At 30.5% G+C, this 13,977-nt stretch overlaps 1 protein-coding gene, 1 long non-coding RNA gene and 1 other non-coding gene across 4 annotated transcripts in view; all 3 read right to left on the reverse strand.

Annotated features, from left to right (window-relative positions):
• The window catches only part of LOC146721639 (uncharacterized), a 42,745-nt gene extending 36,907 nt beyond the window's left edge, over positions 1-5,838 (reverse strand). Inside the window, exon 1 of the long non-coding RNA XR_014925587.1 lies at positions 5,574-5,838. This is a non-coding gene — a long non-coding RNA (uncharacterized LOC146721639). The remainder of the gene's footprint in view (positions 1-5,573) is intronic.
• Positions 5,839-8,859: 3,021 nt separating this feature from the next.
• Phb1 (prohibitin 1) lies at positions 8,860-10,548 on the reverse strand. Of its 2 annotated transcripts, none has more exons than XM_029322641.2 (4): positions 10,461-10,548; positions 9,985-10,082; positions 9,478-9,899; positions 8,860-9,340 (listed from the first exon to the last, which is right to left on the reverse strand). In XM_029322641.2, exons 2-4 carry the CDS (start codon positions 10,070-10,072, stop codon positions 9,032-9,034), a joined length of 819 nt encoding a protein of 272 aa, XP_029178474.1. In that variant the 5' UTR covers positions 10,073-10,082; positions 10,461-10,548; the 3' UTR covers positions 8,860-9,031. The 2 variants fall into 2 exon arrangements, with proteins under 2 accessions (XP_029178474.1, XP_029178475.1); XM_029322642.2 differs by lacking the exon at positions 10,461-10,548 and adding an exon at positions 10,170-10,440.
• Positions 10,549-10,938: 390 nt separating this feature from the next.
• On the reverse strand, positions 10,939-11,012 carry TRNAN-GUU (transfer RNA asparagine (anticodon GUU)). Its single transcript has one exon. It is a non-coding gene; the product is annotated as a tRNA-Asn (tRNA).
• Positions 11,013-13,977: the final 2,965 nt, after the last annotated feature.

The following is a 13,977-nucleotide window of genomic DNA, read 5'->3' on the forward strand; positions in this document are numbered from 1 at the left end:
TTCATTTTTTTCTCAAGCATTACTTTCTTAGAAAATTAATTTTCAATCATGAAAATCAGAGAGAAACGAAAAATCTACATTTTTTGCAACCATATGCCAAAGTTTCCCCCGATTTTCTCAATAAAAAAATTTCTCGAGTTCTTCCAAATTTAATTAAAGTTTAAAAGCCCGCGAAAAAATAATATATAAATATATTATAATATATTTAATATTTTATACACAATATTAATATATAATATATAATTTAACATATAATAAATAATATATAAATATATTATAATATATTTAATAATTTATACACAATATTAATGTATAACATATATATATATATATATATATATATATATATATCTAATATTTTATATATTGTAATACTTATATCTTTTTTGTATACATTGATTAAATAAAATATTATTATTAAAAAAATTTGCTATTACTAATTGGATGAATTTTCTCTTTGAGCAGCTTTTAATTGAGCAACAGAACGATAGCAATTTGCTGGGCGAATTACTGTTCTAGTTTTTTTCGAATGCATACTCGGACTCGCGCTGCGAGATGATCACCGACTAACGGTGACATCCCAGTGTCATCACCTGACCCTGCATATGCCGTGTAGCCGTGAACCTCTCTTCTTTATACACCGTCTACAATGGAAATTCGCGATCGTCTCTCATACGGGTCCGCACGCGATGACCTCGGTACTTCCTGAGGATACTCGCGAAGGAGGGAGCTTTCCTAACGGGAGCGCTATCCTACTTTCCGGCCACAAATTTCCATCTAACTTTAACGACGTACAATTTGTATTACCGCGAAATAGCGTATATACATCAAGAATGTTTCACAAGTTTTATATTACCGGATCAAATAAGTCTACAATATATTTACGAAAAATCAAAGACGTCGAAAGATTTATTTTTTTGTATTAATTAAATTAAATCGTATTATTAACTCCTGTAATCTCTCGATTATATAATATAATGAAATCTCAACATCCTATAATAAAATTGAATAAAATTATAATATTAAATATTATTTTTATATATGTGATGTAATATTTAGAATCAAGAAATAAAACAAGACAAAGGAAAATTTGTCAGCTGTGAAATCAGGATTTGCACTCAATATATTATTTTTTTGTGAAAAAGGGAATGAAAATAAATTTTCATAATTCTTCGCGATATATTCAAGATCACAGTTGCTTTATAACTCTTCAGGGTCCGTATACAAGTTTGAAGAGGCAGTCCAGTTTTAGTGTCTAGGAGAGGCTATTCACCAGAGACAAGAGAAATGCAACGCGGCGCGAGATGCACCTTATTGAAAATTATTCCTCGCGTGCAAAGTTTCGGAACTGAAGATAGAGAAGAAAAAGGAAAAACCCAACTTGTGTCGGGTCTTCTCAAAATTACGACTGCAGGAGGCGAACGGCTCGCATTTGCCTTGACGGGTTAAAACACTTTAGAGGGTAATATCTTCACACTCCGGCCATCCGGTGTCCATGACGAAGATTGCTTAAGCGAGAGCCTCGCCTCGGGCCGAAAGAAATTTTCGGCCCGAGGCTAATTTTTACGGAAGAGAGTAAAAAGACCGCGCGTTCTCCTCTTCTCTAATTCCAAATTATTTCTCGTGGACCATTAACAAACGCAGGGAGATATGTATATTTTGTTTTTGCAACAATAATTTTTACAAAATAGAGAAGATATTAAATTGTTGTGCAAAGTTTTTAACTTATTGAATTGATCGACTTTAATTATTTGTAAAAATATTTTACCGAGAGAAAATATACAGAATGACCTACTTTAAATAACACTACAGTCGATTATCTTAAAAATAAAAATTTTCGGGAAAAATGTTTTATTTTTAATTACCACACAGTAGAAAAAATTGTTTTCTTGTTAAAAACGGTTCCTGTTATAATTTTTAATATTTAAATTTTTAATATTTAAATTTTTTAATATTTAACACATTCATGTATTAATTTGACATATTGCTGATGTGTTAATTGAAATTAAATGTGAAACTATTAAAACAACTGAAAAAAATATGTAAAAAATAACACAATGTGCATCTATTTTTAATTTTACATAATAAATATGTTCTGTTTTATTAATGAGAAGATGTATCTATTAAAATTTACAGAAAAAAATGTTGATTTTTTATTTTATAATATAAATGGGGATGATAAAATCTAAAATCAACATATTTTAGTTAATTTTTATATTAAAACTCTATGTTAATTTTACACAAAATTAATTTTAAATTACTTGAAGTTTTGCATTTATTTTGTGTTAAAATATTAACACGGTATTTGTGTCTCCATTTAACATATCCGTATTATGTTAAATTAATACAAAATTTTTTGTGGACTGTTTGAGACATGTGATATCTGTTTTTAACAGAAATTTTTCACCTGTGGCAGATAGGTAGTTTATGTAAGATTATGTGAAACGAAGTAAGTATAGAACATTTCATAAACTATCCATCTTCAATATAAATTATCCTTGGCCATTAATATTACGAGAAAACAATTTATGTAAAAAACAAAAAATAGGATGGTTTCATTTAGAAGAAAATTGTGTTGATCTCTAAATGACTTTGAAAAACGCCACCCGGAGGCAATTCTAGGTCCTTTCGAAACTACGATTTTTATTTAAAATATTTTTCCTAATAACCTTTTATTTTTAAAATATAATCGACTTATCACTTAAAACTGAGTCATCTTCTCATGAGCGTCCGCATGATTTTTTCTAGAGAGGGACATAATTAAAATTTTTTTGTTTCTCATTATTCTTTCTTAATTTCTTAAATTCAATTTTCTTATTATTTTGTTATTTTAATATTTTTATATCAAATATAAAAATTGCAAATAAATTCCAGTGTTTATTCATAAGGAGAACAAATGCTTAATCACTGTTGTGCTTAGATGATTGTAAAATTAGCTAGATAAAGATGAAATAAAAATATGCAAATTTATCTGAGATAAGATAAAGATAATTTTGTTTTAAATATATCTAGATAAAAAATAAAATTATATGGCGATTCATTTAGACAATAATTTTTCAAACTGCTTAAGTAAACGCAGTTATAAAAAAATGTAAAATATAAAAAGGATATCAAAATATATGTAATTATATTTTTATTTATACATTTTTATCGCTTACTACTTAAATTCTACTTCTTTTCATTTAAGGTACAAATATAGATAATACATATTTTCATTATCTACATATATAAAGATAAGATAACGTCAAAGTTTCATCTGGATGATCATCTATATAAATTTATTTGGATAACAGCAAACATTGCTCCCATGCATCCTATATGTCCTCATACAGCGCAACAAGATTGCAGCAGCATTGTGGCAACATTTCATTGCAATATTACAACATTGCATAAACATTGTGAAATGTTGCAGCAATCTTGGTGTAAGGTTGCAGCAACGGTAAAATGTCCGCTTTCAGAAACATTGTTCTATAACATTGCAGTAATAATGTAAGAAAAAATATATATATATAATATTACTATTAGATTATTGGAAATGTGTCAAATACATGATCGGATTGAATGGTCTGTACCTAATATTTTTTGCGTGAATTTTATTTTCATAATATTTCTGAAATGTTGCTGCAACGTTGTTTAAACTATATTGCAAATTCATGCCTATATAATATTTCTGCAATATTGCTATGCAATGTACAATATTGCAATGTTGTTGCAAACTTGTGTGCTGTATGGGTCTGCTGCCGATCTAATTCTAATTCTTCCCTCGAGACCATACTCATTAGCAACGCTATAATGATATCTCTCCTTTCCGAGCTGCTTACCTTCCATCATGAAGCAATTAGCCGTTCATCGAGACCCGCGGACGGTAAATATATCCGCGTTGATTACTCGAGAATGACAAACAGAGTAGCAATCATACGCGCGACCTCGTCGGCGGAATATGAAGAGGTTCCCGAAGCGGTCATCACAGGACCGCGTATTTAAAATCGCGATTCATCCAATTTCGTCGTGGACGGACAATAATGTAGCGAGTTTCGTACATATGCATGCACGGTGTGCTCCGCGAACCGTCATCGGGGACAAAAAGATCGTTCGTGCCTTAGGCGGAACGCCGGGGGTTTTCGCCCGGTATATTTTCCGCCTTAATTAACGAGATTTTCTGTAATGAGCGGGAACCCTGTTCGCGTTTCGTTTATCTCGCGCTCTCGTGGTCAGTTCAAAGCGGCCGTCATTACGCTGACTCGTCGTGCGTAAGCGACTTCCCTCTAAGCGAAGTAACGCGATAAAACGGAACGAAAGAGAGAGAGAGAGAGAGAGATGTTAATTACGATTACAGGCCCTCTTATGGAGATAGAGAGAAGGTTGCGCCGTCACGGCGAACCTAATCGATAGAAAATTTTATAGATCGCGTCATTAATATCGATCATGCACCTCTCTCTTTCGCTCTAAAAATAACCAGTCCCACCGATAATATACGCAATAGTCTGAGCTTGCAAGAACGATTGTATTTCATACATCTATAATGGAAGAATTAATTTCTCTTCCCGAACGTTTCTGGATTTAAACCGCGGCCTTGTTCAATTCAGAGGCACGGAATAAATACACGCTAAAAATTTTTGCGCGCCACTTTTAGATAAGAAGATATTAATATGTAATAATAATTACATAATAACACTTATATCTAATATATTTACATAAAAATATTATATATCGTATTATATAATATGTAATAAAATATAATATTATTAATATTATTATATATTTTATAATATATAATAGTATAACATATTATAATTAAAAAATATATATCATATATAATTATATATTATTAATGCATAATATACATAATAACTTATATCTAACATTTAAATAAAAAATAATATTATATATCATATTATACAATATATATATATGTAATAAAATATAATAATATATAATACTCCGAAAACTGTTTTTCCTTGACAGTCAATCAACAACCGTAAAATAATTGTGACGTCAGACTCTGTCATACGGAATGACTGCGCATATGTGCAAGATGAGAGGCCTCTTCTGCACAGCTGTTTATTAATTATAAAAGAAAAAAGGATAGTTTTCGGAATATTTTAAAAGTACTAAAGTCCCCGAAGTTGCGTGTATTTCATCAAAATATCTCCTTATCTAAAAATAGCACGCAAAAATTTTCTTGCCACTGACTCGGGATTGAGATTTAAGAGAAATTAATTCGGGTTTTTTTTTTGTCAGGACGTAGTGCTACGAGTGAATATAGGATGAGAAGCCTCACCTTTCTCCGGCTCCAGGATCTATGGAAGTCGGGGAGGCGGGATGAGAAGCGGAGCCTTAGGCGGTTTGTTTCTGAGGAAGGCCATCGGCATATGCGGCTCGCGTGCATCGACGCGACCATAGGATCCAGGAGTAACAGGTGCAGATGCGGCGGAGGAAGCCTGATCGTTAGCCCGACATCGCCCGCGGTGCATGTGTGCCTATTATGATTTCTTTCGTAATTAGTCTGCCTCTCTCTCTCACACACACACACATTCTTATTTATATATATATATATATATATTTGGGCGTACCTTAACATTTGTTTCGTTGCGTGGCATGTTCCGTGGCCGGTCCCGTCGTAACATGTGCTACCGCGGTGTCCTGTAGCTGTCAATGGGCCCTTCGACTTAGCGAGCGGTTGACGATGACTTTTATTTCGCTGCGTCTCGTACCTCGAAGTGATCCCGCCAAGAGGATAGGCGAGATGATCGAGATATCGAATTTACACCTTACGCGATTGGTGGATCTAGGTTCGATATATATCGATATTCGAGTAGAACTTTTTGAAAAAGCCACGTTAATTATGCAGCTCTTTTCTAATGATCAATATATTTTCATATATGTATAATAATATTAAAGTAATTATATAGATAATAACAATTAAAGTATTATTATATAGAGCATATATATTATTATATCGTATATTATATATATATATAACATATTATATAATATATTATATATAATATATATCATATATGATAATATATTATTTTATATGATAAATATGTGTGTAATATATAATTATTATAATATATTATATTATTATATATTATATAAATATAAATATGTATATTAGATATAAGTTATACATGTATAATAATATTAAATTATATATGATATATATTTAAAATTTTATTGTTCTATCTAATCACATCATTATTTTTTTCCAACATTTAGATCGCAAATCTCCTGCGACAGACTTTCTCTCGCAGCATCCTGCATTCCGATCGTCTTACCGGCGTTATGCCTGAATTCGATCTTGAGTTAAGGGGTTGCATCTTCCTAGGTGACGTCACAGGCTTATCTCGTCGTATGGTACTGACTTGATCGATGCGGAACAGTACTCCAAGATGGACTGGATAGTCCTTGATCGCGTCCGTCTATAATACAGATATATACATATATATATATATATATATATATATATATATATATATATAGATCTAGATACGCGTATTGTGAATATATATATATATATATAATATATAGATATAGAAGCAAATATATATACGCACTGGAGAAAGCGTCTTGGCGAGGGATTTCGCGTAGGGTCGGCTGTTTGCGCCTCTCGACAAATAAGGGGAAGTCGTTATCCTCTGGATGGGAGGAGTAATTAACTGCTTCTACGTCCTTTCTGTCCGCTCCACCTCCCTTCCTCAGCATCCTCCCTTTCCGGCTTCGGCTTCTACTTGAAGGAACAGACTTAAGGAGGCCCGCTTAGGCTTTCACGGGGTCGTGTCTTCATTATTCACGCTAATCTGCTTTCGCCTCGTGCTGCTGCCACCGCGAACCCTCCTTGGTGCTTCCTCTCTACATCTTTCTCTTTCTCACTTACCTCTCTCTTTCTCTAGTCCGTGATATACTTTGCGGAAATTATATTATATCATTATCATGCAACGCAGATAATCTTGGAGCAAGTATTTCACGAGAGACGATACATGTCCAATATATAAATAATCAGATGCGCGAAACTTTCATTAGAGTAATGGGAAAATATTTAGAACGACCAACTGGCTATTATTAATGGTGTTAATTTATTTGTGCAGCAACGTTTTGACTAGATTTAACATTAATTAACTATGGAGTTAATGTTAAATCATGTTCAAGTGCACATGTGAAGTAAAGAACAAGGTTTCATTCGTTTTGTATCACTTTATGGTGAACATTGTTAACATCACGGTTGTGAACAAATACCTACTATCTTAAATTAAGATGTATTAACATTGACGTTTAACATCAGCCTGAAGAGGACCCAATTCAGGGTCGAAACGTTGCTGCACAAATAAATTACACCATTAATAATAGCCAATTGGTCGTTTTAAATATTTTCCCATTGATTTAATCTTACTGGCATTCAACTTTCTTACTTTTATTTCATTAGAGTATTAGAGTTATCAGATTTCTTTAGAATTGTGTCAAAAAAAAAAACGCAAACGCAACTTTAAATAATACATTCTCTTCCCTAATAGCACAACATATCCAAAAGATATTCAGAGGATATCCAGAGGATATTCCAACATCCTCAGGATGTGTGCTGTTAGAGTTACAATTGGAAAAAATGGAGAATACACGATGTTCTAAAAAAATTAATTGGCTCGCAGATTTAAATTCGTTCCCGCAGATAGGTAGGTATGTAATAAATCTGTTGGGGCATATTAATCAATACCGGTAACCGAAACACGTGTAAGTGCAACCGACATCATCGCGTACATTTTACGTGTTCTTACAGTGGACCACCATGGGTAAAGGCGTCCCGCGGCGGCCGCCAAATTATGATGAATTGTTTTCTCTATTAACAATTTGTGCCGACAGAGGCGAGACGCGAGCACCCCGACCGAGATAATCTTCCACCAATTTCGACTTTCTTGATTGATCATGGCGATTCATTCATTGGGACGCCTCATCCGAACCGGATCGTCCAAAACAAACGAGCCGCATCATCCTCTCTCGGCCGAAGATTTTTCGTTATCAATTTAAAAAGCATATGTCGATCCTTCTTTTGGTCTGCGATTCGCGGAAGTTATATAATTCGCATTTTTTAAATGCCATCTCGGATACAGATCCAATGGAAAAATAAACAATGATTGTTCGTACATTAAATCGGTAATAAAACATTGTTACATACGCAAGAACGAACATGAATAAAGTAACAACATCTTCGCATATGTGAATGTTATGTATTTTTGGTTCATTTAATTAATCTGAGCGAGAAATAAGAAGCTTGAAAGATATTTCTTTTATGTACATAACAAAGATATTATTGTATTGTTCGTTGCATTGCATATTATTATTAGCTGTAAAAATAAAAAGAAATATAACACTGAAGTTTGCATCGTTGGAATTCAACGATTTTAATTTTTCAAAAAAACTTGTGCAGTATAATATATAAGATTTACTTGCATGATTAGTGCTGAGATTCCGCAAAAACATAATGAAACAAGTGACAATAACATTTCACCCTCGGAATAACCATGCAAGTAAATCTATTATAAACTGCATAAGTTTTTTTTTGAAAAATTTAAATCGTTGCATTTCAATGATGCAAACTTCAGTGTCATAAAGAAATACTATTAAGAATAATATTTTATGGAAGACTTTCTTAAAATATACAATATCCTAAATGTTCCTCCAAATTTTCTGGGTGTTCTTTACGGCATCAAAATTAAAAATTAAAGGAACAAATGTTAATTGTCGCAACATAAAGACATAGCTATTTAACATTGGAGTTTTTATAATTATACATGAAAGGAATAAGGATATATAAATCTAGAAAAAGGATATATATATAGATCTATAAATCCACACTTTCATGAATTAAAACATAAATGTTAAGAAACATTATATATTCTTGCTATGCAACACTTTTGAGGAAGTTTTTGTTATATATACTATGCTTTCTCTTTTTTTACACTCTATTACAGCATCAAACCTCTCATGATGTAAATGCACAATTCATGTAAACACACGATGTTCCAATTCATTAATATTACTGCGGTAAATTAAGCAGCACATTTAAACCTGATGGCAAATATGCTACTTGACGAGACTTGGACATATTGTACGCAATGTCTTCCGCTGCTTCTATTTTTCTCAGCTCGACCAGACCGTCTCCCGCCTCGGTCAGAGATTTCGCTAATAAGCTCGCAGCCTGAGCATCACCCTCGGCACTAATAACAGCTGCTTTCTTCTGTTGTTCCGCCTTTTCTACTAAGAAACGAGCCTTCTCGGCATCCTGTTGTGCCACTTGCTTCAATTCTACCGCCTGAGTAAACTCTTTGCCAAATGTCAAATGTGTCTGAAAGAATTTCAAGGCAAATGATAAAAATTTGCACGTTAAATGCGAAAAAAAGTACATTCTTTTATAACAATGCGTTTATAACAAATTTATAACAAAATGTAAGCACATAATCGATAAAAAATAAATGTACTTACAATGGAAATATCATCTAGAATAAGGCCAAACTGCGCAGCTCTCTCTGTTAGATCATCGCTGACCTTTTGAGATACAATTTCTCTATTTGTAATTAATTCACCAGCATCAAATTGTGCGACAACAGCTTTTAATACTTCTGTGGTTATAGACGGCAGTACCCTTTCATCGTAATCCACACCAAGGATTGTATATATCTTAGGCAAAGAGTCCGGAACTGGTCTGAAGAGAATACGAAGAGTGATATTTACATTCTGTAGATCCTTGCTTCCAGTAATGACTGGAACATTCCTCGGTCGCGAACGAATATCAAATATAATTGGCTTTTGCACCCAGGGGATAAAAAAGTGTGTTCCTTCTCCTATCACAACATTCTTTATACCAGCAAATCTGTCAAATATAACTGCTCGATTACCACCATCGACTGAAAAACAAAATTAATGTCACTTCAAAAAATGATGAAATTTTCCTGATTATGTCACATATAAAATACAAGATATTAAACGTACCGTTGTATAATGCAGAGTTAACGACACCACCTGTCAATGCTATGCCCAGACCAAGCTGACCCAATCGATTGAAAAATTGTGCTGCCATGTTTCAGTATCTGTAAAACGTCAAACAATATAAGTCGCATGACATGGGATAATGAACTTTGATACACCAGCTATTTCCAAGTAGTCGCTCTTCTAACCTCAAATTTCAAAAAGAAAATATACTCGAAATACGCGTGATTAATCGCATAGAAGTATAAAAAAAATATAATAGAATGACAAATATATTTTATATCTCAATTATACACGTTCACACACTCTCGGAGAATTATATATCATCACATTTCCTAAATGGAGCAACACGTCGGCCGGCTAAGACTTGAATCGAGGTTTTAAATTATCTCGATGTTAATCTATCTTATGTTATTGGCGTAGTATTGAATTAAAATCAACAATATATAACTGTTTATAATAGAACAGACGATTCTTACGTAATAAATCGTGCCTTTAGTTGTAATAATCAATTTTTCCTCCTCGCGTGGAGCTCATGCGTTGATAAGAAAATGGCTAGTGGCTAGCGGCCACCGTGTTGGCAACATTTGTGACTTGTGACGTAACGTCGCGATTGCTGAGTCAAAGGTTTGCGCGGCAAATTTAAATCGTGATTATACTGCAAACGCAAAAATTATAAACATACAATTGCGTTATATTAAATATTTCGATAAAAAAACCATGATCTTTTATCACTGCAAGGATTGTTTTATAAATTACAAAATTAATTTATATGTAATTACATATAAATGTAATTACATACATCAAATTATTAAAACCAATAAGAAACCTTTGCAGAATATTTTAATTATAATATTAATTTAAGGCTAATGTTACTGACATTAAATTCGTTTAATAAATTAGAATTCTGTGTGTATAAAACAAAATGTAGTAATTAAAAAAAATAATAAAAAAAAACGCCCCCGGGTGGGCTCGAACCACCAACCTTTCGGTTAACAGCCGAACGCGCTAGCCGATTGCGCCACGGAGGCACTTGTTATATAGTCATCATATTTATTACATATGTAAAATATAAAAAAATTATCAGATTTTAGTTAATTATTAGTTATCAATAATAATATATAATTTATTTGAATATTTGATTTATAAAAGTCATAACATTCATAACATTATCAATGTAAAAAAATATATCGATAAATAGAATTTGCTATGTAATTATATAAACGTTAATATTTATTATATAATAAATGTTATATTAATATTTAATAAAATATTTATAATTCATGTTTCAAATAAAAAATATCTCAATTTTGCATTTAAAAAATTTTGAATTATTTTATATACAATATCCTGTGTTTGGTGCCAAAAACACAAATAGAATTGCATACATTTACAATTAGATTATTTCTGACAGAAGAAAATTTATTTGTTAATAAACAAAGCCCGAAAAAATTTCGCTTAAATAGATATTTACATATACGCGCCCATACACGCTTAAATACTCATTTAACAATTTATTACGGGTAATGTTATATATTATGATATATATTATGTATTATATTATGTTATATATTATGTTAAATAAATATTAAATTTTTAGTTAAATAACATTATATATAATACATATACAAATATTAAAATAGAAAAAAGAATTTATATTTAAACGAAATATATCTTTCTTCGTAATTATCTTATGAAGTGTATTTGTTTTATAAGAACAAATAAAAAAAGTAATAAAAAATATAATTATTTTCTGTAGTATTAATTATTTTGAAAATTTTTTAATCCGTGTATATTTTGTATTGTACAAATTAATATTGTGTAAAGTACATTGATGTTGTGTATTATATTAAAGGGTATTAAATAATTTTTTATTTTTATGTTTTTAGGCCACGGTCTTATATACATATATAAATGCATCTCTCTCTCTCTTCTCTATGTTTTTCCAAGTGTTACTTAACAATATATTTTAATAAATTCCCAAAATTATTAATAGCTCATGACTTATGTACTTAACAATATTTATGCGCCACCGGTGCACTTCATGTTGCCATTAAAATGTTCTGTGTCCCTTTCTTTATAATTATATATCGTATCTCTTATTGAACTTCCTAAAATAATTTATTGATGCAGATTACATGTAATCAAGATAATATTGGAAATATAAGATGTACGGTATTGTTGCTATAAGAATATTTAAATTAAAAAATACTATTTGTTATTTTATGATCCAAATTAAATTTTCAAAATTATTTATACATTATAAAATAAAAAAATGATTTATTTTATTTATTTAAAAGATATGAAATAAAAAAAATAAAAAAAATTTTCAGAGAAAATTTTATATTTAAAATATATTATTGTGTAATACTCGGAAAAAAATAGAGGAGAGAGCGAGAGAAAGGCATCTATATAGTTTTCTTTGACTAATTATCTACGTAATGTAACATTTTTGCCATTCTCATTCGCAACATTTCATTCTTATTTGTTCGAGACACCGTGTAGGCGTCTAGAAAGAAATTGTTTGTTCTCACTCAGAATAGCAGATAAAAAGAATTTACGTTGTTTGAATTTTTCGACACTCGTTAGAGTCGTTGCTCGAATGCTGCGTTATTAAAAATTAAATTTAATCCATATTTACAGAATAAATTATATATCACAAATTCAAGAGAAATTTAAAAAAAAGACAAATTAATGAAGTTTTCTATTTGATGCTATTTAAATTTACTGAATCTTCATTGTGAAATATATAACTTGAATACCTACAATATTATATAACTTTTGTATAAATATAAATATAATTAACCTAAATATATATTATGTAAAAAAATCTTTATAATTATTTAAACGCTTAAATTTAGAGCACTAAAAATTTTGTTCTATTTTCTGAGAGGAAATTACTGCAGTGACTTCTCTTTTTTCCATTAACTAATATTAAAAACTAATATTAAGAAAACTAAAACTAACCTGAAGAAAAATAAAATTAACCTGAGGATAAATAATACTATTATTATAACAAAATGTTATTTAAGATATATTTATTTTGCTGTGCGAACGAGAGAGAGTGTGTGTGTGTGTGTGTGTGTGTTTCTATGTATATTTGAATGTGTGTTGTGTATGTGTGTAGAAAAATATTTATACAATTATTGTCATTTTACATTTACGATCGTAATTACGCTTAGTTTAATTTATAATTAATTTCATACAATAATAATCTGTTAATTATATATTTAATAATAAAGAACTTATAATTTTATTTTTATTATAGTTTAAAAAAGATTTCTTTTAAATTAATTAAAGATCTTCCTCAAAAATATATAGCTTATAACTTTTGTCGTTTTATAATCATTTCGATCATATAGATAGACACGAGAATTGTACGTTATTTATAAAATGTATTACAAACAAAAATTTATATATTAAAATTACTTTCTATTCCAAAGATTTTTTGAAAAAACAAAGGCTTTTAATATAATCTGTAATAATATATAATATATATAATATATAATATATAATATATAATAATATATATTAATATAATCTGTTACATTCTCGGAAATTTTATATGATCATATATGATTAAAAATATACAAGTTGAAAGCAGAGGAATTATTTTTTTGATACAAAGCAACTTATTAGAACAACTTTAAAATTCAGAAGCATTTCCTTAAATATCGACAAAAGTTGTAGTTTACTATATGTTTATCTTTATACTTCATACGAACAATAATAACGCTCGAAGTACAAAGAAAATTCTTCGCTGTTTCTCATTTCGAAATTTATCAACCATTTAATATCCGCCTGCCCATGTGTCGTCCAATATTCAGGACATTGCTTTCCTTTAATTATTTGTATCATTTCGTAAGCAATTGTTGATAATTTTTCCAAGGCGCAAATATAGCAAGTACAAACACCTTGTTTTGATACTGATTGTATGATATTCCAGATTATCAACTCAGTCAAAAGTGACTCCTCTTCCAAGTATGTGAATGTGGA

Source organism: Nylanderia fulva, unplaced genomic scaffold, assembly GCF_048542155.1.
Source record: "Nylanderia fulva isolate GAGA-0341 unplaced genomic scaffold, ASM4854215v1 Scaffold44, whole genome shotgun sequence".
In the NCBI taxonomy this organism is placed as follows: Eukaryota; Metazoa; Arthropoda; class Insecta; order Hymenoptera; family Formicidae; genus Nylanderia; species Nylanderia fulva.